Below are 26,621 nucleotides of genomic sequence, written 5' to 3'. Positions count from 1 at the left end.
TTGAGTGAAAACACACACACACACACACACACACACACACACACACACAAACAAGGCTGTGCCAGACACAATTTTTACAACACTGTCATTCCTTCAACGATCGTCACCGCACTGGACTCCTTTATTCATTATTTAATTCAATCCAATCCATAATTTAATATTTTGGTGAAAAAAAACTTGATTTGTTGTTGAGTGAAACTATAAGAAGTTTCGATCACTATAACACAATTATATATATATATATATATACTGATTATATTAGGGTTGTAATAACTGAGGCCGATGCGATTCCAACGATATGATTCATTAAAGATATATAGCATATGAAGCAGCTACGGATGCGATGCGATGCGATATGATTCACCCCATTACGATGCAGAGTGATCCGATTTCCATTTCATTTGATTAAACGCAATACGATGCAATGGAGGTTCAACCATTTAATATGGTTCTGATACTTTACTTTTATTACTTTGGTTCAGACAGACAGCAAATCACTTAAGTTACTTGTTCTGTTGTGTCTGCAGGAAGTTACAGCTCTGCCTCTGCCATGTTAATCTGTATTCTGTGTGACTCTGGGGACACGCCTCGGTCTCCGTAGTGTTGTGATGCGTTATGTTCACGTGGCATCAGCGGTGCCGAGAGAACGCGCTCGAGAAACAGTTAACGAGGAGAAATCGATCTACATAGAAAATAGATGCAAATATGTTAAAAACAATGATACAAATACCTAAAATAACTTTTATATATATATATATATATATATATATATATATATATATATATATATATATATATATATATATATATATATATATATATATATATACCATTAGCTATGCTTCTCTAGTTTGGGACCCTGAGATGCGATGTTGATTTTTTTTTTTCAAGTCAAACAGGTGCTTCTGATTGTGTAATCACTGAACCTTCAATTCATGTTGGTTCCAAGTTCAGAGCGTGTAAATGAGTTTTTTTTCCCACCATTTGCTTGATGTTTCCTCATTCCTTTCCTTGTTAATCAGTCACATTGGAACAAGGCAATGCAGGTAATGCAAACTGTGATTAATTTCATTAATGTTCTGTACATCCAAAACCATCCAGTTTTTTCTCATTGGTTTCTCCAGTAGACTATATAGTAAATCTTCTACAGGACAGACAAAACATAATTCTGCAATGGGGCTTGAGAATTTGCTCTTTCAATACTAACATCTATACCAGTTACATTCGATTCATCACTTAATTCACTCCTGGTAAGCAGCTCTTTACTGTTACCCAGTTACCCAGAAATAAAGTGAGATTTCTTTAAAAAAAAGTTAAGTTAAGACCCATTCTGCAGATGTCTACACATATCGTGCTGAGTGACCACTCAGGGTAGTGCTCTGGGTACTCTTCCCTGAGGGGTGGATAGTTGAGGACTTACCATATAACTGAAAAGTGACTTTATAACACATTTGTATTCTTTGTCGTTTCACATGGATGAAATGGAACCTGAGTAAAAAGAGAAGAAGGAGCATCAGCCTTCTTAAAGCACACAGTATTCCTGTTGGGACGATAAACACTAAGGAACCGTGAAGGAGTTGTGGGGACACGTGGGCTGAGGGATGTGGGGACACGCGGGGGGGATGCAGCAGTGCTGGGCAAGGTGTCCTCAGCAGAAATGTGTTGGACAATCCTAACTGAGATAAATATTGCTTGGGCAATGTGTTGCTCTTGTTTCTATGTGCCAGAATTACCCTTGGGAGGACGCAGCAGTCTTCCCGGGAGACAGAGCCGGATAATGACATCATCAGTGCGCACCAGAGGCACAGCTATATTAATCTGAGCAGTGTTTGCCTGCTTTTTCGCCCCTTTTTTTCCCTCCGAAAGGGAGCAGTGGGAAAGAAAAAGAGGCATGGCAGAATCCAAGAGCTACTCTGTCATTGTCAGAGGGAGCACACTAAGCTCCCATACTGACGCTGCAGAAATGTAAAGGGAAAAAATCTGCTCGGCTTGTTCCACTCCCATCACCTCTTGGTGCTAACGCTGTGTGTGCTGAGGGTTACGGCTTGGAGTGTGTGTCCAGAGAGTTTATATAACAAGGGCTGTTGTTATCGATTATTATACTACTCGAGTAAACAATTATTCCGTCAATTATTCGGATAAAATTTACTTTTTCCTTATTAAAGAGCAAAACTAAATAAAAGAAAGAAAAAAGACGGGTCTTTTGAAATAAGCGAGTCGTTTGTTTCCTTTTTAAATATATATATATATATATATATATACCGCTGGAGCCACCACTCTCCCTAAAATATATATATATATATATATATATATATATATATATATATATATATATATATATATATATATATTTTTTTTTATTTTTTTATTTATTTATTTATTTTTAGGGAGAGTGGTGGCTCCAGCGGTTAAGGCGCTGGGTTGCCGATCGGAAGGTCTGGGGTTCAAGCCCCGGTATCGCCAAGCTGCCACTCTTGGGCCCTTGAGCAAGGCCCTTAACCCTCTATGCTCCGGGGGTCCCTTACGAAGGAAATATCAAGGTCCGTGACGTGGGGCCGCCTTCCCGTCGGCTCACCACCTGCAGGAGGGACCGTAAGGGACTGTGCTGTGAGGATTGGGCAGCAGTCGAAGGCGGGAACCTGCTTAGACTGCTGCCCCCGCGACCCGAATTACGGATAAGTGGGAGAAAATGAATGAATGAATATATATATTTATTGCTGAAATTGCATAAAAAAATATCGTCGATTTGCTGCATTTAATTGCCGCATTATATCAGAATACGAATCCAAAAACAGTGCGTTCAAAAAGTCCCTCCGCAGTGGCCGTGTAGAGCAGGTTATGGAAAAATATCTGTTAAATAATACTCATAATTATTGTTCACACAAAATCTGTGTTTTTATCGCCAGCTTTAAAAACGTGTTTTACCACCTGCTCCACAGCGCCACTGCTAAGCGACTTTTTGACCGCACTGTATATAAATAAAAATATTTAAAAAATATTTAAAATTACTTTAAAAAAGGTAAACGTAGTACGGGGTTTTCTTTGTGTTTCGTTTCTTTAGAAATTGTTTCACCCCTACACACAACAGTCTTGGAATATTGGGATGTAGGTATATGTTTGGGTCTTTAGCTTTGCGATGTTAGTTTTTAACGATGAACTGGAGGTCGTTCGTGAAAAATAAATAGGAATTTGTAGCTCTATCCAATATTCCTGAAATATTTAGAGGAGTTTAACACGTTTTACATATCTGTACACGTTCGCGTTTAACTACTGAGTTTCTCACGTAATGTAACCCTCTTTAATTTAGTCACGACGCTGAGATGGTGTAGTAACGATGGTGTAATTGTGTAAACAACATGTGTGAATGTGTGAAATCTAAGTAGGGTTTCAATTAAAGTGTTTGGGGTTTGCTCAATATTTTCTGGAATAACTGTGAATTCGGACAGAAAACTTTTCTCAGGCTTTCTGAATGCTAATTAACTCTTCACTGTGAATCTTGAAAATAAAAAAAATAAAAAAAAAATAAGTATTATAACTTTAGCTTAACTTTGTCATCAAAGCCAGGTTTTAAGATTTAATGTTTTCTATCCAGTGCTTTAAAAAAAAAAAAATACAAATAAAAATATTTTCACAGAACGCAAAATATGTTTGCAGAAAAGCCTAAGGCTATTGGCATCTTTAGAAAATAAAGCTTCCTGATAAATGTATTTCTTTTTTTACCAAAGTTTACGTGCAAGCTTTTATCGTGAACACGTACCTCTGCAAACGTCGACGAGCGTATTTAAAATTACAGGTGGAATTTCCTAAAAAAAGTTTTAAAAAAAAGTACGACATAAAAGATAATGTGTAAGTAACTAGGGTCACTTAGCCCCGCCCCCTCCCTACTTCTGAATACGTTGATAAAATGTCGTGAAAGATCTGATCTACAGGCTGCTGTTATACAAAAATAAAACACACTTCTGACCAATTCGATTTGAGAATTTTAATGCTTTGAGGTACAGATATGAATGCATTTAATAACTTATATTAATTATATTTATGATAAGTACTCAAACCATGTAGTTGAGTTAAAGTGGAGATACACTCGCTAGAATATTACTCCAAAAACTGCTAAATTTACCTTTCACATGATTACAAGTACAAACGTTTTTGCTTTCAAATGTACTTGAGAATCCAAAGTACTATGATTTATTATGTCTCTAATGTTCCTATTATCATTTTTATCACAAGACTCTTTACTTAATCAACTCTTTGTGAAAAGACTCTTTTACTCTCAGCACACTGATCTATTAAACGAATGATATTAATGAGTCACTGATTGATATCTATTACAAATGAAAAAAACAAAAATCCCACGTGTGTTGTGGTGAGTTCAAGTCTCAACACACTGAACTATTAATAGAATGATATTAATGACTGATTGATTTCTATTAAAATGATCATGAGCCCAAAACCTTTCATAAAAACGTGTAAATGAGGTCACGTGTGTTGTGGTGAGTTCGAGTCTGGAGTTTCTTCATCATTTATTCCTCTCTAAATGTTCTGCTTGATGTTGAACTGATGCTGAACTGTATGTTGGCGATCAGTAGATGCACCAAGCGCCGATCAGAACACGTGTAAAACAGAGCGTGCGCTCGATCCTGATTGGAGACTTGCTGCGTGTTTCAGCAGTTAAGTTTTTATCCTCGTAAATAAAATGGAACCACTAATTTCACTAAATGTAGCTGAGAAAAAAGTCAAATATTTGACTTGAAATGTAGTTACAGTAAAAGTCTCCCTGAATGGAAACACTTTAGTAAAGTACAGAAACATGAAATTCTACTTAAGTACAGAAACCAATTACATTTACTTCGTTACTGTCCAACACTGGTTTTATTATTTTTGTAATTTTAACATATTGGAGTGTAGCAAAGCTACATATTTTACTTAAGCAAAATTTCCATCTTTAAAATATGTTGATTCCTAAATATTTTCTTCAGTGAACGTCCCGTGTTAATGGAAAAAACGGTCTGTTAGATTTGGTATTGAATTTTAAATAAGCTTGGGTAGTAATGCTCCATAAAGCCCTTACATTATCCTGCTCGGTTCCGCAGTAGAATCTGTGCGTCGTGAACACTGAATGCAGTTTACAGTCTCCACACCGAATAACGCTCAGGTTATTAAAGAAATGTAAGAGGACACGTTTTATTGTACCGTCTCTTGGTTTTAATTTACGCACGCAATCTTGGTTCCTGGAGCGATTTTCAAGCCGTGGTAAATCACGCCTCGGGTGTTAAATTGTTATATTCGCATCGCTTTCCTCCGTGCATGAAGCCGCATATTCGGACAAGATTGAATCGTCTGTTACAGATTGCACGTCTCATCACGTGACCCTCGTTGTCCTTCTGCTATTTCGATCTCGCCGAGGGGCGCCGTTCGCCTTCTTCCGTATCTGAATGAATCGGAGGTGCATAGTGATTGGACGCGTTTCTCCGGCTCATCAAGGAAAATTAAAATGGTGGGAGGTTTGTTGGGTTTGCATATGGCGCTATGGCATGGGAACCACACGGGCAATCTGAGACGCTCGCTAACGCAGATGAAAGCATTCCACTCCGGCAGACTGGGAGCCTGTGGGAGAGCAATCGCGCCACTCAGCCGTGCTCTGATTGTGTCTTAATTGGGAATGCTTCACGACCCTCATAGCGCTTCTGCTACTCGTTCCCCCACACACACACACACACACACACACACACACACACACACACACACACCTTCCCACCCTCCCTCTCTCACTCCATTCTGTCAGGAGAAAAAAAAAGGGGTGTGAGCTGCAGTCGCCGAGCTCTCAGCGCTGATCGATGGAGCGCCGGCCTCGCCACAGGAGAGATGTAACAGCTACAGCCTCTTTTTTAGATTAACTAAATCTCCTCCGTTAAAAAGCCGAGCGCCGCGCTGTCATGGCAACCTCGAAAGCATCGATGGGAGTTGTGAAACGTGCAGCAGAAATGTCTTCGCTGCCTGTAGCCTCCAGATGTGATATTGATGCTGTTGTAATGCTTGGCTGGCTTTCACCTGCCCATGGTACCTGCTGAGCTTACAAACGACTCACGTTACAACCCTGAGCTCTAAACATCTAACCCCAGAGCATATATACATTATCCTGATTAAACACACACACACACACACACACACACACACACACACACACACACACACACACACACACACACACACACACACACACACACACACACACACTATCAAACATCTGTGCTATGCTCTGTTCTTTTTATACAGAGCCATGTGACAGAAGGTGTGATTTGAGCTCACAGAAATACAATATCACATATCCTGGAGGGTGTTCTGTGTGTATATTCTGTATATATTCTCTTACACTCACTATTAATGTATGATATAATATATAAAAACGCAGGTTTGCTGACTTTTCTGGCTAAAGGACCTCAAGTCTCAGTAAGAGCATGATAATGAATGATCTCATTTATGTCTATCTTCTTCTCTGAATCACTTGAGAATTAGATAATGCATGTGTAGATTTCTTTTAGATAATACACACAAATCTGTGGTACTGCTTGGTAATAACAATCTTACAATGTAGTTTTGCATGTGTATTTACAGTGGCTGGGAAAAGTAAAGAGTCTTTTATGGCGTTTGAGAGACACGTAGACGTTCCCCTTGTTTCTACGCATGTAATGTAACAGTATAAAGATTTACTTTGACCAAATCTATAAATGTTCAGATGTTTCAGTTCATTGTAATAAAAAAAAAATTCCCTTAGCATGAAAAACAGCTTTACACACTCTCTCTCAGCAGATTCAGTTCATCTCAGAGCAGTTCAGTAGGATTCAGGTGCGGTGACTGGGCAGGTCGTTCCATAATAAACACTCCAGACGACTGTTTGCTCTCTAAATAACTCTTACAGAACTCAGACGTATTCGTCATTTTGGCTCATCGTCTTGTTGTACGGTGAAGTCGGTTCCAATGAGCCGCAGTCCAGACGGAATCACATGGTGTTGAAGTATGGAATGGGAGACATGTTGGTTCGGGATTCTGTTTATTTTCCGGAATAAATCTCCAACTTTCCCTGCTCCAAAACAAACCATTAATCTTCCACCCCCATGTGACTGTGGGGGTGAAGCAGCCTGATCACATCTTCTGTCCTGTTCTCCATCTAAAACAGGTTCTTCTGATGGAGACAAAAATGTCCCATTTGGACTCCACAGAACTTTCTTACACTCATTTACTGTCCACTTCTTGTTTTTTTTATGCCACAAAAATATTTTTGAATGAATGAATGAGTCTCAAAAAACCATAAAAGACTCTGTAGACACAAACACAGAATTGACTATGGAGCGATTACATGGAGTGAGAAACAATTACGAAGGCGAAATTGTACTTATTTTTCATGTATGTCTTTGTGATTGACTCCTGCTGCTAATGTTCATTCTGTGTGTGGCATTAAATCATTACAGAACCAGATTAATATATAAATGCTACCTGTAATAGAACTTGAATCCTAGTAATAACAATAAGCATTTTTTCTCCCTAAATATGTTCCAGTTTTGCAGAATTTCTCATTCTTAAACATCCTGCAGCAGAGGACAGAAAAAAAAAAAGAACTGAACATCTCTGGGGAAGGAACGAGCCGAGCAGGCAAACACGCAGCCTGCCAAACCTGGACCAGAGTGTGTCCCACGTGTCGAAACCGAACAAACGGACATCAGACGCACCAACACAAAGTCAAGGTGCAGTCAGACAAGGAGACTCTAATCTCTCCACGTGAGGTAAAGACATAATGCGCAGGAATGCTGGAGGCGCAAAGCGGCGTGGTGCCATACCGACACGTTCTCAGCACAAAGCCACAAACACGTAGCTTGCACTTATAAATTAGAATGTGCTTACGGGGAGAAAAGATTGATGACTGCGCTGCACACATCTCGTGACTCTACGACTCTCCCGCTTATTTAATAAAGGATCGCAGCGACTTTTCACATCTGCACGCATCCCGAGTTACTGAGGAGGCAGGTTTTTAAAGGGAATTAAAAGAGACGTCTGGGAGACGTCTTTCGAGAACCTTGTGGGCCAAATGGAGGATGAAGCAGCGTCTAGGCCAGGGTTATGCAGGTGGGAAAGGGATTAGAAAACTGGCAACCCTACCACACAATCAGATGGTGTGGTTGTGGATTTCATATAAATGATGTGGTCCCGAAACTCTTAGCAAGGGTCCATCCTGAAAAAAAGCCACGTTATTTTCATCCGTTTTTATAATAACTTCTGGTTATATTGCGGAGACACGGAAACTCAAGCGTCATCCGCTCCGGGAGATTCTGTGTTTACGCTACTTCACTATTTATCCCACTTTAAAAGGCGAGAGAAAGAAAAAGTAGGAGCTCTTTACAAAAACGCCAGACTCATCATCAAATTTGCTCAGTGTTTAATCAGTGTAATGAGAGAGAGCGAGTGAGACGGTCTTTTCTCCAGTCTTTTCAGGCCGACTCGTTCCTCCTTCTCTGCCTATTGACACTTCGGCTCTATTCAAACACTCTTCCTTTTTTCGCTTCTCGCGCCACTTCTTCTCAAGCCTCCACAATAAAGCCTCTTTAATGGCATGTGCGTCTCGGCGCTGACAAGCGATGGCATTCACCTATACAAACCGCACAGAACGTGCAATGAGCGCTGATACAAACCGGTGGTACTGAATGGTACCATTCCAGTATTGTTCTTTGTCTGGCTCGGAACACAGAGCACGCAGGACACAAAGAAGGCGAAATCTAGACCGCCGGAGTAATCAATCTTATTTTCTGTCCCTGGAGGGACACCACCTGCTGCTTCATGCCAAGCGGCACAATATCTGGGAAAGCAAGGTGCATTCCTGTAAACCGAGGACGCGCATGTTTTTTTTTTATTTATTTGCATAATTCTCAATAAACGTGCGGATTTAGGATTGAATTAGGCCTGTCACAGTAACCACAATACAAAGGTATGAATTACAGCGTGTTGTAGGAGAATAATTGACAACTGATAACGTAACAATAACTCCTGAGATAACAGCACATCCCAAAGTGATTCATTTCCTTTACATTACAGCAACAATGAGACATTTTATTCATTAAACATCCTCATAATTTTATTCATTCATTTACATGTGTTAAATGTCGTTCCTGCTATAAGCTGCATTATAGCAGCTATAAACAGTCGTTCCATTCTCCAGCCTCTTTTACTTATACTTACATTTTTTATTTCAATACTTATTTAATATTTCAGCTTGTCATGTAAACGAGTAATCTAAAGGCTCTGGCACTGGAGACTCCATCCAATAAGTTTTTTTAATATGTATGCAATCTATATCTAAAATGCTTATTCGTGTCATGCTTAGAGGTTAAACCACTTGGACTTTGGATCTACAAAACCCAGCCACACAAAGCTGCGACTTCTGGGCCCCTGAGTAAGGCCCTTAACCGCACAGCTGGTCAGCTGTATAAATGAGATGAATGTAATGTAAAGGTGCAGGTGTCTGCCTATTTTAATATATATGTAGCATGTCTGATGTCGTTATTAATTGTTTAATTATAGTCACATGACCAACTTTTAGGGAGTAATTCAAGGTAAAGTGAATACCAACATAATAAACTTTGAGTATTCAAAAATGATTGAGTAAATCATTCGGGGCCAAAAAACACAGTGGGCTGTCGCAAATAAAATGAAGGTTTAGACCAGGCTTTAAATCCCGTAAAGTGTGTAAAAGAAAATAGGACAGAACACAACGGAAAGCGATGGACCGATTGACAGAAGAAAGCTGAGCAGAACAATCTGCGGTTAACCTATTTGTTGGAAAAAAAATAACATAAAATCCTACTTAAATTCTACTGTTGTGTCATGGATTCTCCTAAAAAATTTATTGTAGCAATTGTAGCAGGATTTAATGCTGATATCACGGCTTGAAAGTTTACTCCCCATTACATCATGAGTTCCTTAATTAACACAACAGAATCAAATCTGTAAGATCAAAATTCAAGACAGTCACACTGAATCAGTTCTACTAGACAGAAACCAATCTAAAAAGGCCAATCTAACTCATGAATGGTTTAGTAATTAGCTGATGAGCTGAGTCGTCGTTCGGATCATCGGTGGGAGCCGAGACAAAAAAACGAGACAAAAAAAACAACAAAGAGCCTTAGACTTAAAATGAGCAAATCAAAGCATCAAAAGCACATTTCAGAGTGCCATGTTCAAAATCGAGTGTAAAAGCTTAAAAAACCCAGAGGCGAGCTCCGTCTTGGGCACAGATGAGAAATTCGGAGAGCAGAAACGAGGTTCCATATGAAGAAGCCCCGCTGGGGATGAAATGACCCCGCTATTGAGGAGGTACGGGTGGCCTGGTGCTGCGCGGTGCTGAGGACTGGGGCTCGGGGTGCCTGAACCGGGCCACAGGGCTGATGGGACAGCGCCAGGGTTCCACGCTCCTTTCATTAGCACTCCATCTCGTTCACCTGAGGGGAGCCGAAATATGAAATCAAATATAAAGAGCACACCTCGCGGTCCTAGAGGCCTCCCGTACGCCCCGGATCGTATCCTTGAGCGCAATTCGACACGCTTTTAAGGTGCGCACGTGCTTCGGCGGTGTTTCAGTTGCATATTCCTATCGCACAAGATATGACAGGATTTTGCCTCGGAAGGAAAGCATGCTGGTCTTGTGTTCTTGCTGGATGTGTGGAAGGAGCGTTGTCTTTTTTGTGTCATGAAATATGCTTCTTTACTGAGCCCCAATTTCTTTTGTCACACACTGCTGGATGAAGGCCCTTCATGTTTTAAGGAGGCCCGCTGAGAGGCGCCACATGCGATTCTGTCAGAATCAATGGAAGTGCGCTGTGCTGATGGGGATTTGTGTTTTTTTTAATTCGATTTCTCTTTGCTGTCTAGACGCTAGCTTCAAGACAGCACTGGAAACACGCTTCTGTTGCTCTGAGTGGTGATATGTGCCACCCTGCATTGCTTCAACTCTGACAGATCAGATCTCTTAGTACTGTAAGGAAAGTCAGGAACATATGAATAAGTCTAAGTCCTTCAGTGGTCTACTACCGGACTGCTGAGTCTGAAAAGACTTGTGGGAACACGGCAATGCGCCCACCATGTTAAACACTATCTCCGGGGCTGTGTAGCCTCAGAGGCGGACAGCGTTGCTAATATGCGCTATTGTCTGCAGGCGTTCACGCCGGCGTTTTGCTCCTCCCTTTCAAAAAGTCAACACATGCTGGGGAGGAAATTCAAATGTGGAGCATTGCAGTAAATGTCAGGAACAATGCGGTTCTTTGAGATCAGAGATGTAAGAGTGGGGGCTGTCAAAGACGAGGCCCGGCAATGTTTTCAGATAAGGGTGTTCTTCCATCCGTGGGCTCCTTGACATGGCCATAAGGAGGACACATGAGATCAGTTCATGGTGAACAGTTCACAAGCCATAAATAATATCATAGAAGAAGAATACATTTTTTGAGATGCAAAGTGCCTCAGTTTTAGTGGTTAAGGCCGTGGGTTACTGATCGGAAGGTTGGTGGTTCAAGCCCTAATATCGCCAATCATGGCTGAGCCTGCGCTCTTACCCCAACTTCTGAGCAAGCTGGGATATGCAAAGAAAGAATTTTACTGTGCTGTAATAAATATGTGACAAATAAAGGCTCATCTTCTATAAAACTGTGTGTTTCAACATAGTGAAAGAATTCCTGATAATAGGATGAACACTGTTTTTTTTTTTTTTTTGCACCAGTTGGGAGAAAGCAGTCCCAACTCTTACTCTTACTCTTACTCTTACTCTTACTCTTACTCTTACTCTGGGAGGTTTTGGTGTTAACTTAAATCCCAGGACGTATTAAAGCACCAATTTGTGCCTTTTTTGTTCTCCCGTTTGTTTTTCTGTTTACACCAACAAAATAGATGTGTGATTTCTACAGGCGCTTCCATGCAAAGGGAGGAATAAACGCCATTGAAATTCAAGCTGACTTCAACTACAACACTATTGAGATAATCTCTTTTCTGATCATTTGCACAAGCGAAGAGAAACGACTACTGAAAAGAGTTTCCTCTTAATGGAAGGAGCTGCTGGAGAGCCCTGGTTTTTGTTCAGATACTCCAATCTCTCTCAGCAAGTCAAGTGTTTGATCTTGCTAATCTGACTTAATGGCAAGTGGATATATTACATTTTTATTCTAATGGCTCTCCAAGAAAAAAGAGAGAAAGAAAGAAAGAAAGAAAGAAAGAAAGAAAGAAAGAAAGAAAGAAAGAAAGAAAGAAAGAAAGAAAGAACGAAAGAAAGAAAGAAAGAAAAAAAAAAGAGCAGCTGCGGCGTTCCTTTGGGCTCGAGTCCAGCAGCATTAAAAGTCAGTGACAACGTGCTCTTTAAACAGCCAGCAGAAGAAGAAAGAAATCTATATCTCTGGAATAAGCATCTGCTGGAAATCAAAGTGTCCTTGAAATCAAATGGAAGAGGAAGTGTTGAAAGGGACTGTAGAAGACCTGAGGCGCCCCGGAGAGCAGCATCAAGGCCTTAGTGTCGCCCGGAGACATTACACATGCCCTCTGACCGGTGTCCCACAGTTCTACTAGATGGGCACATGCCATTTTTTTTTCCGAGTCAAACAGAAAGAGCAAACACACACATGCACACACACACACACACACACACACACACGCTCATACAGACGGAGGAAGTGAATGTTGCCTTAGCACTGAGATGAAGATCACGACAAGATGGTGATAAATATTTAGACTGAATGAACATCAGAATTGAAGAAGCGAAAAGAAATGTTCAGGCAACACAGATTATAAATTACTGAGGGAGTTTAAGGAACTCGATGAGAGCTTTAATAAGACGAGACCAAGGTTCTGAGTGTTTGTGTGTCTTTCAAAACGTTCACATTCACAGTATCTGGCAGGTAAGACACGATGAGGCTGAGAGAATCCCTGAAAGTGATTATCCCCAGCGTGGGATAATCATTTGTTTAATTTCTTTTGTTAATGCCTGCGGAACTGCTGAAATCTATCAGTACTACTCCGCACCCTTTAGCCTCATTAACGATGCCAAGGTCAGGTGGTGCAACAGAAAATCGTTCGCCTTTTTATCTGGAGATCACAAGTTTATATCTCAAAGCCAAAATTGGCCTCGATCTAAGGATGGCGTGTGTGTGTGTGTGTGTGGGGGGGGGGGGGGGGTGTCCAATCGCTCTCCCCTGTCAATCACAGCAATACCAGACAACCTGAAGGTGGATTACGGTTCCCTCTTGTTTGAAAGATGCTGAACTGGCTGTATTCACATGTATTTGAGAAAGAACATGCAGGTAGAGTGCAAACCGTCCAAGACCAGTAAATAGTTGTAAAAAGCTACACAGACAGACCCCAGTTCTGTGACTAATGCAGACAAAATCAACACAAGTGATTTTTGAGAGTCTCAAACTTCAGTGCTACATGCACTAATAATCTGCATACCTCTCCTCGTATCTGCTCGATGGTCCCGGTTAGCCTCTGGATGGTGTTCTCTTCGTTTGGAGGCGACTCTGTGCAGCTAGGGATGTTTCTTATCAACGGCCTGGAGATCTATGAAATTACGGAGTATTCTGACTGAACTTAATGTCACCAGTCTGCTACACTGATTTAGGACTACAGTTTGCATCTGATCACCATCACTGCACCTCAACATCGTTTATCTGTAATAAATGGACATTCGGTGCTATCCAGATGAGGATAAGGTTCCCTCTTGTGTCTGGTTCCTCTCAAGATTTCTTCCTTTATCCATTGTTAAAAGCGCAATACAAATAAAAATGATTGTTTCTGAACTAATACGAGTTTTTTTGTGAACACTGGTCCAGATCTACATTGGTGAAGAGTCACTGCAAACAAACTGCCTCGCATTGTAATTGCAAGAAACGTTCGATTTACTATGAAAACCGCAGCTGGGACATGCCTAGTGTGAAAAGATGACCTGTAACAGTGAAATATAGCCCACAAAGCTCAACCATGGAGATATTTAAGATCTCAGGATTTTTGATGGCAGATATTAATATAGATGTTTCCATAAACAGCTCTAAGACCAGGATCCTAAAATGGTCCTGGATGTTTGTCATGAATAAAAAACCATTTATAAGTATGAAAACCTTTCGTTTGGGACATGAATAAAATACATAGTCAGCTGCAGGTCTCAATTTACCTCCTTTTATTTGCGCGTGTATTTGAGTCCCACTTTCTGTAAGATCCTCCCTATAATGCATATGTTTGAGAAGGAGAAGTGTTGGGAAGTGTCGCTTAAATGGCCCGTTTAGACTTTTACATCAGTTCTGTAAATATCTCAGGGCTTTTATGCATTATTAAGTTATGCTGTTTGTTTCCCTGAAATATAAAATTTATATTTAGGAGGTTTGATGCACAGTACAGAGGTAAAACCGTGAAAAAAAAAAACTTTTACAGGAAGTCTTGGCGCCCTTGTATCTGTCTTTACTTAACAGAGGTCAAACTGAGAGCGGCATCAGATTGAACAGGACAGACAACAGCACAATTTCCTAATAAAAAATACTTGACACACCAGACCACAATGGAGAATTAGAGGCACAAAAGCCGATGATGGATATGCTAAACATCCCAAACAAGCCCCTGGCCTCGTGTTAACCGCCACCTTCTTCTCAAACATATTTACATTTTCAGCTCAAATGGAAATTCGGATATGGCACAGAGGGGGTAAACAGGCCCTGCTAGAGAAAAACACAGCTGATTGAGCCCTTGTCTCAACTGATTACAGGTTTTATATATCAGCTATGAGAAAGAGAGAGCGGCTAGAACCGAGCGCTCGCAGCTCTGCCGCTCGACGGAGCAAAAGCTGAGGGATCCTGCACTGCAATTCATTCATTAGCATGCTAATTACATCCATTCAGAAAGGAAAATATCCAGAAATACCCAGCACCGTGTCAGGCGGCAAGGGAACGCAGAAGAGAAATCCGTCTGTGTGTCTCTGCCGAGGACTGCTGGTGCCTCCTTCGTGTCAGATTTGGAACTCTATTAGCAACATCCAAACAGTTTTTGAGTGGGCTGCAGAATGATGGGCTAATATTTGTTAACCGCTCGGCTCTGATCATTTGACAGGATGTGATTAGCGCTCAGTGTGAATGAAGTCGGTGCTCGGATGATTCCTGTCAAGTTTCCGCTGACAACTTGAGAGATTATAACAAGCGTTTGAATGTCAAATTTTTGTGTCTTTTTTTTTTTCCAGAACCTTCAGTAACATAATTGTAAACCTGATAATAACGACAGCATTCGTTCCTGAGATGCTCCTGGATGCAAACGGATTTATCCTTTTATTTATTTACACGAGAAATTAACTATTGGTGTAAACCCTGGAAATTCATATGTTCTTAACATTAGAAGACTAACAAACATAAACCTCGACTTTATTGATACTGCAGCCACATCTGAAAAAGCTGTAAGATAAACTGCTGATTTTTAGTAAATGTACATTGTTTACTGTCAATTTTAGAAAAAAACTAAATCCCAAAAAACACATCCCCAACGTTTTGTGAAATATTTTAGTACAGTTAATTAAATAATGCAAACCCACACTTAAAGACAATTATACATAATTATATGATGTATATTTATAAAACATCAATTATGATAAAGAAATAGCACCATATAAATAAATCAGCTAAAATTATTTATTATTATTATTATTATTATATTATGTATTATATATATTATGAAATATATTTGTGGCACAAAAACGATGCGAAACATGCGGAAAAACGCTGTATCATCCGTATCAGCTTTCATTTTCAGAAATTTCGCAAGTCCGTCAGATTTACACATTTATACATCATACGCACTTTATACAATTTATTAACCCCAGCCACTCTTAGTGCCGGTCCCAAGCCCAGATAAATGGGGTGGGTTGTGTTAGGAAGTGCATCCAGCGTAAAAACGTCCCCCTAGCGGGAGAAGCCGAAAGAAAGTTATTACGATTTATACAATATATATTTTTAACTTCACTTCAAGATATAAATGTTATAATAAAATAATTAAATATAAAAGTTCACAGAAACCTCCGCAGTCTAGGAATAGGATTTAACATCGAAGGCGCTGAATGACAAACGATTTGGACCATGTGTTCTGTTTTGTGTTTGAGATCCTGCAGAATTGTGTTTGGCAATCAAAGCAACAGCACAGTATAACTGTGTTCACTCTGTGAGATCAAAACACAGCACCAAGCTGACAGAAGCAAGTTTGGGTGAAATTCAGAATGGAATAGAGGAAAAGGTCTGCAAAGTGAGATTAGGGCCAGAACATGGGCTTTGTTTGTCAGGAGATTTTTAGCTCTGTTGTGCTGCGTCTTTGGCGTACAAGCGTACATTGTGTCTAAGTATTGTACTGTACGAGGTGGTATCAAAATGTTTTTAGGCTTGCTCTGTTTACAAGAAAGTACTTTATTTATCTACATTTCCACACCATCACCTTTGAAATAGTGTCCTTGCACAGCAATACAGCGCCTCCCAGCGTTCTTCTAGAAAGTGTCCTGGAAGTTCGAAGCGTGTCGAGCACCTCCTGGTGCCGGATCTCCGCAAGGGTGTCAAACCTTTAGACCTATGAGCCGGATTTCATTTTTGTGAAGAGAGCCTAGTCCGCAGGGGCCAAATCTGGGAGTAGGGTTGGTGCGAAAGTAAGATCGTAGTTCCCCTCGAGAAACTCACGTGGTCAGCATAGCAGACGTGGTAACGCACATGGCCAGAAAAGCATCAGTTGCACAGCTCCATGATGTCTTTGGGCACACTGACTTATGAAGGCCGGTGCTCCCTGTGACTGTGCGTGCAGCCTTGTGCTGCCATCTGTTGGTGTGTTAAAACACCACACTTTTTTTTTTTTTTTACTTTTTAATACCACCTCGTATATAACGTACGTTTTGAAATTTCGGCCTTTTTAAGCCTGTCTGCAAATGACTACGAGTTCCTTTCATTAAACTGTGAGTTGCAACAAATATTCATAACCTTAAAAAAACTAAAATTTCAATGCAAATGAATTTAGTCAGCTTCTTCATTTCAGTCTTCCGTTTGCATTGTTCCCTGAGTTCCGAGGTATATTTTCAGCAGAGGGCATGAGGTTATTTGGGAGGAAGTGAAAGCATGGTTTATAAACACATAAGCATATCCGTATCGCTGGTCTGTATGAGGAGATAGAAATGTCTGATTCTCTTGCTGTATCACTCAAAATGGAGCTGCTCTGCACACTCTTAGGTCATCGCTAACAGATGGAGAAAGAGGCACTGCTACTGTTTTAGACAATTACCACAAATTGGTCATGACACATCCGACGCAAGGTGCACCACGCACGATCCCGCCTTTAAGACATGCTGCCTTCGGGCACGCTCGCTCTTCAAAGGCTTCTGATTAGGAAGGAAATGATGAGAAAGGACGCTGCTCCGATTCTTGGCTGCTTGGAGACAGCTGGTAATGGATGCTTAGGGAAACTTGCTTTTTGAAGCCTCTGAGACACTACAAAGTGTATCCACGATTAATTAAGTCGTAAAATTTGAACACACACACACACACACACAAAAATAAAACACTAGTTAGGAAAAGAAAACGATCCCCTTATGTAAATTTTTAGAACCTTTCACTAAGATGTGAATTAATGCACGCACGCACGCGCACGCACACACACACACACACACACACACACACAAACAGAGAGAGAGCGAGAGCGAGAGAGAGAGAGAGAGAGAGAGAGAGAGAGAGAGAGAGAGAGAGAGAGAGAGAGAGAGAGAGAGAGTGTCTAAAATTAGAACAAAAGACCCTGAGTAGATAAATGCCATACGAGACTAAAATTATTTTCAGCAGTAGCGAACGATCATATCAGTAAGTTTAGCATGCTTATTCAGCATTTAACTAGAATCTTGATTTAGATTACACATGGGTTCATGCCAACTAGCCATAAGGATCTTCTATACCGTTTTTTTTTTTTTTCCCCTGCAGCCAGGTTCCATGCACAGCTCTTTTTATTTACAAAAACCAAATGAGTCTAAAGGGGAAAACTAAACGCTTTGAAGACTGTCCCTTCCATCTTCTCTGAGATTCTTCCTGGCCTGAGCGAGCAGTGTGGCCTGGAAAAAAGATTAAAGTGGAAATATGTCGCAGTGAACACAGGGTTTAAGTGGAGAGCTTTAGCACAGACACAGAGATGCGTAATCTCCTGTTGCCAGGAGAGAGCTCGTGGATGGGCTGGGAGCTGCGCCGGAATGTAACGCGGCTGCCGCTAACGTCCGGCCGGCCAATGGAAAGCCGCCGCCTATCAGCACAGGAGTCGACCGGCTCCATTAGGCTGCAGGCACATCTGTGCAGAGCCCTAATCACTTCACTAAGAGGTCGCTCGTGGCATTCTGAACTTGATTATAAGATCAGGAGCATTGTGAGATGGTAATCATTTAATCCTCTCAGAACACACACGCACACACACACACACACACACACACACACACACACACACACACACACACACACACACACACACACAGACACACACAGGACTGCTTTCTCCAGAACTGCATTATTCCCCTATATCAGGCTCATTATTAGAGGAGAAAGGAAAATCAAAAGAACAATTATTTTTAAAAATAATTTTTTGGGAAAAAAATATAAAAATATTGCATAATGGCGTTTTCATGTACAAAATATATGTTAAAACAGAAGATTAAATACAAAATTGAATATAAATGCAACTTTAAAATTTCGATCGAATTAAACATATAAAACAGATTGAGTGAATAGTTTTAAACAGAATTTATATATATATATATATATATATATATATATATATATATATATATATATATATATATATATATATATATAAAGCTGAAATACCACTGACTGACTCACTCACTCATCACGAAATCTCAAAAACCACTGAACGGATTGCAATGAAATTTGGAACATTTCTTCCTCTTGGGTCTTAGGTGCTCACTAAGACAGGGTTTTGAAAAATTCGCCCTGGATCGCGGCTAACTCGCGAAAAACGCGATTTCTCACGCATTGTCGAAATAACTGTACGGATCCTCATGAATCTTACTACATTGTTTCTTATTACATGTTAGATGCACGATAAAAATTATTTTTAAAGTAGTTTGCCCTGTATCGGTACTAGAAAGGGGTAGAACGTTATTTGTTGACGTTACGTTATGATCTCTGATCATCCAGTCCTGCTCAGTGCTTACTGCTTATTGCCATCTTGCTTAGCGTTCTGCCTTCCGTAGCGAAGCATGGGTACTTTCAGCTAGTGTGAAATAAAGCTTCAGATGACATCACTGGGGTTTATTTAATATTATCTGTTTAAAAATTGTTTGTTTTTGATGCCCTGATTGATACAGTTTATATTAATTTATTGATTATATTGATAATATATATTATTAGATATTGATGTATTGAGCATCTGCAGTAAAGTGAACTGAGTGCACTAAACTCTGTGTATTACTGATAAACCTATAATTCAATATTTAACGTATGTGGCTCCAACAGTAAACGTTTTCTTTGAAAAAAAACACAAAATGCTTTTGTTTGTATTGTGTTTGAAGATGCACACGGGAATGTCAAATCTTTTTTTTTTTTTTTTGCAACAAATCGCTTGCGAAGCTCTTCGGAAAGCGGCACGGTAACAGATTGTGCTCTATTTGCAGAAGCGGCGCAGTATATCCTCTATAACGTACGCCACTGTGTGCTCCCGGTGACTGGGCAAAAAAAGGAGCACTTTACGCTGAGAGCCCATCTGCTCCTGTGCAAAATAACACAATGGGGGAGAGCAGAGTCATGAAAAACACACACACACACACACACACACACACACACGTGCAGGAGCTGACCGACACGGTGTAATGTCACAGAGAAGGAGGAAACCAGGAAGGATCTGAACAACCATGTGGCTGTCTTCTTATCGGGGCAGATTGGTTAATGACCTGATCTGTGGATTCAAGCTCTTTGAAATTGAAGTCTAATTGCCCCAAACATCTGTATCACAGAACCTGGGCTCCCCGTCTGGGGCAGGAAGTCGGCAAAAAGAATCCTAATTCTCTCAGACAGCTCCATCAGTCTGTCAGTCAGAGCGGCGCTTTTAACACACAGTCTGGGTCTACCACAGAGAGGAACTCCTGAGTTACGTTCAAAGACGAGTCTGAGGAAAAGAAAGTTCGACTCAGCTCAGAGACAGAGACAGAGAGAGAGAGAGCGAGAGAGAGAGAGAGAGAGTGTCAGTCCTGCAGTTAAATTACAGTAGAAAAAGGAGAAGAGTGATGCTTTTACGTCTCCTGCTCTCTCCAAGGAGGCAGGCAGCTGAAATGTCAACAGCAGATAAACATGAGAGATGTTTGTTTCTACTTTACCTGAACTGGAGCAGTGCTGATTGAAGTGAAACAAACTCCTGGGTTTTTTGTTGTTGTTGTTGTTGTTTACCATTTCCCAGCAGGAAATATGTGGCTTACAAGTGCTACTCTCGCTCTCTCTCTCTCTCTCTCACCACCCCAAACCATCTCCCTCCCCTTTAAGTGGAGTGCTGGTCTTTCCGTCTCCACAGAAATGGAAAACGAGCCTGTCTCTGCTCAGTGATAACCCGTGCCCTTGCTCATGGCGCTCTCCGTGTATAATCTGCCTCAGATCTTCTTACTGAACCTGACTGGTTTTTGATACAGAGGCTTGGGAGGGACCTGCGGAGGGTCTGGTGCACAAGCCCTCAATTTTGATCTGGCAGACGTGATGAAATATGGATACATGAAGGGAAACGTTTTTGGAAAGAAAAAAAAATGTCAGTGCGGTTCAGAAAAATAAAAAGAAGAGCTGGAACGGATCTGGTGCCAAAGCAGACTGTACATCTCTGAGTTTGTGTATGAGAAGGTAATAAAATTCACTTATGAAGAATAGAGTTGTTCAATAGTTAGAAAGGTCTTTGGAACGTCTCTACGATATACGTATCTCTATAATAGATGAACCAAGCCAATCCATTGTTACCATAACAACGAGGAGCGAAGGAATCAGGTCACAGGGTTCAGCCTGGTAGCCGAATGGGTTTAATATCGCTGTTTGTGTTTCTAACATGCTTGGGAAGAAAATTTATATATTTTTTATTTCACTACAAAGTTTATTAGGAAATGTGTACAATAGCTGTATCACGCTGAGACGGAACCAGAGCTTACTATGGGATTAAACTGACCGAACGCACAGTAAACACTTCGAATGCAACTCCTCCAACCAATCAACATCGAGTATTCTGGGTTGAATAAAACTTGTACACACAGAAAGTAGCTACAAGGTGGGCAAAAAAGCTCCTGATGGTTTCTTTCTAGTCATTAGTACCATAAATTAACATCCAGACCCTTTTTTACCTCTTAATCAATCCAGTCAAAGACTGCAAGGAAAAACAAACATAGAGAAGAAAAAGAATATGAGTTGAATATGAGAAGATTTGGGACAAAGCAAATCCCAGTGCTGATATCCCAATGCTGCTGCGACTTAAAAATAACAGTGTGTATCTTCTGGTATGTAATGTGATGTTCCTCTTTAATGGCAGCTGCATACGGTCAAATCACAAGCAGTTTGCAAGCTAAAGCAAAGAAAAACGAACATCCTGGTTACGGAAGTTACACAAAACTTTAATTCATACACATTACTGAAAATCTAACTGAGAGCTCAAGATGGTTATCTGGCACTCGGCAGGACTAGTAAGCATGTCGCTATGGTTGCAGTATGAATAGTTTGAGTTGTTCTTTTTTTATTCGGCACAAATAAAGCACAATCTAGTGATTTTTCCGGTGGAAAGAACAGGAAGTGCTGTAAAAGTGCTGTAGAATGTTCTGAATGTTAGAAATGCTGTATTATAGAAAGGTGTTATAGTAAAACATGTGTGCATGTGACCCAGAACCTTGAATGCCCTTCCAGTGTAGTTAACACACCAGGACCACCACACACACACACACACACACACACACACACACACACACACACACACACACACACACACACACACACACACACACACACACACACACACACACACCTTCCAAAGAAATCCATGTCTTCATTATCACAGCCCAGCAGCTTACTGTTTCCATGGCTCTGTGAGATGGATTAATCACACCATTTAACATGTTTATTTCCTCGACTCCACGAGGCAGAGGCGGGCGCGCTCTAACCGGCTTGGTGCACCTTTTAATTGGCATGAGATGGGGCTTGTTGTGTGACGACCCCTCGAGTGAAGTGCACGCATAAAGGTGCCTAAGGCTGGAGTTCCTTCCCTCGCCAGTTCTTGCTCTCTCTCTCTCGATGTGCTACGTGCAATCTTTCCCCAAATGAGAAGATTGATAGAATGTCATATCTACAAATGGCTGAAGTTCTGTTTCCAAGACAACGGCTGAGGACGACCGCTGAGCGTGTGCGGGAGAGCCCGCTGCAAACAATTTTCCGTTGCACTTCCTTTGAAGGGGACTACAGAAGAGTCCGGATCACCTTGCGGGAGCAGCGGCACGTGGAGGCGGCGGACAGGCGGCTGTTTGTTTGCCGTTGGCGGCGAACAAAGATATTACACACTCGCACATTTGTCCTTATAAACCGTTCTGAGAACGAACGCTAAGCGTGATCCTTTAATCAGTCTGCTGATAATTGGTGCGAAATTTTGAGGACTCCTGTCTCCCTCTTTCCTGCCTGGACACGATAATTACACCTGCGTGTGTCTGATAGCTTTATTTATATGATGATCCTTTCGCTTATCCTTTTTTTGAACATTCTGAGGAATGACACTTTAGTACTATTTCCATCTCTTTCTTTTCTCACTCTGTTTGCAGACAGAGAAAAAGAGAGACTGAAGAAGGGAGGGAGAGAGAGAGAGAGAGAGAGAGAGAGAGAGAGAGAGAGAGAGAGAGAGAGAGAGAGAGAGAGAAAGAGAGAGGAAGGACGTCTGTTTGACAGCTCAGAAAGCCGAGAATAATCTAATTCTGACTGTGAGCTTTAAAGATGGCTGTTGCACCACTCGATTTCCAGCTTCTCACTGCAAGCAAAAAAAGAAAAATACGCCGCCATGTTCAAGGAAAACTTTTCCTTTCCTCAGCTGATGTTTAATTCATATGTGTAAAGCTGCCCGTACTCGTGTACAGCCAAAGAAATGTAATCCGGTCAAAGTCATTTTTCTTATAACAACTCCCCAATGCAGTCTGCAGGAAGAGCGAGCATGTGTGGAATCTGTCTTGTACTTATGTACCTCATCTAAAAGTCAGTCTGCTATTCTCAAATGGAATGTTGAGGACTAGATACGAGAGCCAGAATTAGAACAGGGCTTCACCAGAAATAATTCAATAAGGACTGTGACGGTCAGCTTTTTGCGTTTTGAATAAAGAAGTGCAGTCCCTTTTTCTTTCGACATTTTCGATCTCATATTGATAGAAGAGCTTTGTAGATCAGACCAGATGTGACAGCAGCATGATCTACGACACCTCTGTCCACGCATGAGGATGTATCTGAAGAAAATAAAGCGGTGGAATCAAAAATCTTTGAGTTTAGTTTTGCAACACACCAACAGATGGCAGCACAAGGCTGCACGCACAGTCACAGGGAGCACCGGACTTCATAATTCAGTGTGCCAAAAGGCATCTTCGTGTGTACATCAGGAGCTGTGCAACCGGTGCCATTCTGACCAGGTGTGTTACCACGTCTTCATGGACAGGGTGCTCCACATTGACAATGTTTTGGCCAGAAACAACATGATCTCTTCTCCTCACCCACCCTACTCGCCAGATTTGTCTCCTGTGGACTTGCTTTCTTTCTGAAGATGCAGACCCGGCTCGAAGATTGGCATTTTGACACCAATGCGGAGATTCAGTGCAAATCGCAGAAGGTGCTTGACACGCTTCAAAAAGAAGACTTCCAGGACTCTTTCCAGAAGAACACTGAGAGGCGCTGTATTGCTGTGCAATGGGACTATTTTAAAGGTGTGGAAAAGTAGATAAATAAAATACTTTCGAAGAAGTAAACGAGAATCTCCAAAGTCACTTCTTTTTTAAAACACCTCATATGATATCGTTTCTCGTACCAGTTTAATTTACGCTTCTCTGTTTCTTATTAACAAAACTGTGAGCTGTGGAAACAGGAATGAACTTTACACTCCACCACAGTAAATGTGATTACAAATAGATAAAATATGCAATGTGTAGCCTATAGGGTCGCTTGTTTTTAGAACTATAAGTGACTATATATAAAACCCTATTTCATTTAGTTTAGGTATTTATAGTTTAAACCTGGGAAGAATGTTATGATTGTTAAAAAATGTGTGTACTGAGGCTCAGCATGATGGTTGTGAGTGTGTTTTTCTGCTCTAGATGACCAGTGGACACTTTTATTTAAAAAGTAAAACACCAGGCTACTACAAAATGCAGGCAAAAAGTTTTACATGGATGTTGAACAATTATTTCGACTTCAAAAGTCCATAAGTCATGTTAAGTGGTAAAAACCTTTAAACATGCACCAGGCCCGTTTTCTTTTTCCCACTCCTTCGTTAAGCGTCGAGCGGAAAACCAGACAAACCTAAAGAATCTGTGTCAGACACTTAGCTTTAAATCCCAAGAGCAGAAAAGTTAATGGCCAGTGGCTTTGAAGCAGACCTTCCGTGTGGAGGATGTTTAATAATAAAAAGGTAAAAGCGGAAACGCTGATGAGAGAGAGGGAGCCCTTCCTGCAGTTCCCCAGAGTCTCCACTCGCCAACAGCCAATCACGAGAGAGGATCCTGCAGCTCAGAGCGTGGGCACTTGTACAGGAACTATCTGCTTTTCTTACTCACAATCCAAACGCTGGAAAAAACAACAACAAAGCATCTCTTCCAGAAACAAACCTCAGCCCTGTCATTCAGCAGAGGAAGAGAAAAGAGACAGAACCTTTAAACTACGTGCTCCACTGTGTCTTCTCTGGAGAACATTCAGTATTTCATGGTGACCTTCAGGGAGCACTGGTCACTGAGCTCTGAGTCCACAATCTACTGGCAGAATTACGAAATCAGCATACGGCATGTGGAGATCAAAGTTTCCCTAACCATCCATATGGAGCCTGGAATTGAGAGTCCTGCCACAGCTCGAAGCAGAAATGAGGAACTGCGGAAGGAACGGAGGTGGAAGATGGCCTTCTGTCCTCAGTGGTGCTGCTGTATCCTTGGAAAAATAGATGTTTTTAACGAAAATCTGCTTGAACAAATTTGATTCTTAAATGTGTGGAGTTTTAGCATCCACACTGCGAATAATAAACAACAAAATCCAATTTTAATTCAGTCTCATTTGCTTCAATTGGTTTTATAATTGGTCGCTATAGTAATTATGCATTATTAAGCAAAGGTTAGCTAAATGGAGTGCGCCGCGGATTATGTTTTGGAGGGGCAATGAGGATTCAGTTCTCAAAACAGCAAATACTGAAGAGTTTTTAAACCAAGTAAGGACGCAGGCCTGCTCTTCTTCTCAATTGGCACCATATTGGTTTTCATCTTAATGCAATTCTAATCAAGCAGTGTCAAAAAAATCCATGAACCATACACAGAGGACCGGGCTGTCTCTAGGTATGAAGTGTTATAAGCAGTTAATGCAAGTAAGAGCACACCGATGTAACACCAGGCACGAAGAAAGAACTCACACAATTTAGTGAATTAAACAGCATATTTTTAAAATTGGAGGAAACCAGAGAACACGGAGGAAACCCAAGGAAGTAGACACCAGACCATATAAATGCTTTTTGGAACATCCCATTTAAGATTTGTTCTCCCTTTTATAATAAATGCCACTCTTCTGGGAAGGTTCCTTCTAGATTTTAGAGTATTAATGTGTAGTTTAGCATTAATAATAATTCAGCATTAGTGAGAGCAGGCAGTGGTGTTGTGATGTCCAGAAGGCTCCAATCCAAACTCATCTCAACTGCAAGCTTATGAAATGACATTGATGCGAATTTCCAAATAATCAAACCCTTAGACTTAATTACAAACAACAAATTCATCCTGACGTTGCCTTGTTTATTTGTATGAAGCGATGGACGGTCGAGACTTTAACGGAACTGTACACTGCTTATTTTCCTCTAATGAATGGCAGGGGTTAGAGCTTCAGTTCCCTGAGCCTCCTTGTAGACTGTGATTTTAAGTGGTTCAGACAGCTCTTATCTCCTCTCCACTGCCATCCATCATAGCCTCACAAGGACTACTCATTCAAATAGAAATAATAGACTGTGTCAAACAGAAGTACCATAATCATACTTTTGTTTGGGACACAGCCGAATAATGATACAGAAGCGGCCTGCAGAGGTTGAGGCATGCTTTCGCAGTTAATAGGGGCATGACGGGACAGAAGGATGAGATGGAGCGAAGCGAGGCATAATTGTGCACTTATTCCAACATCTGTTTGGTTCATAGCTGAAGATACAGTAGAAATAAAGCTTTGATTTTATTATGTACGTGAGAAAAAAATAAACGTTTGATGTAAGGCGGCAAGTTTTCCGACCCTCTGCCCTTTACTCTGAGTGCGGTAAAGAATGGCAGGTCATTTATTATCACTTTAATTACCTTGGAGGTAACAGCCAGAATTGTTCAAGTCAGCTCGTGGAGG

General features: G+C 40.9%; 1 protein-coding gene across 7 annotated transcripts in view; it reads right to left on the bottom strand.

Annotated features, from left to right (window-relative positions):
* The window catches only part of efcab11 (EF-hand calcium binding domain 11), a 61,086-nt gene that overhangs the window by 13,150 nt on the left and 21,315 nt on the right, over positions 1 to 26,621 (bottom strand). Inside the window, exon 6 of one of the 7 annotated variants that reach the window (XM_083551132.1) lies at positions 10,458 to 10,487. The exons of 4 other annotated variants lie outside the window; for them this stretch is intronic. In XM_083551132.1, coding sequence (XP_083407258.1) covers positions 10,484 to 10,487 — 4 coding nt within the window. In that variant the 3' untranslated portion in view covers positions 10,458 to 10,483. Of the gene's footprint in view, positions 1 to 10,457; positions 10,488 to 16,925; positions 17,514 to 17,879; positions 18,122 to 26,621 lie in introns of those variants that run through there. 2 more of the 7 variants (XM_083551131.1, XM_083551130.1) reach the window with 2 other exon arrangements.

The sequence above is a fragment of the Silurus aristotelis genome, assembly GCF_946808225.1.
Source record: "Silurus aristotelis genome assembly, chromosome: 9".
Classification (NCBI taxonomy): Eukaryota; Metazoa; Chordata; class Actinopteri; order Siluriformes; family Siluridae; genus Silurus; species Silurus aristotelis.
The sequence above is the reverse complement of the archived record's forward strand: the minus strand, read 5'-3'. Positions and strand labels throughout refer to the sequence as shown.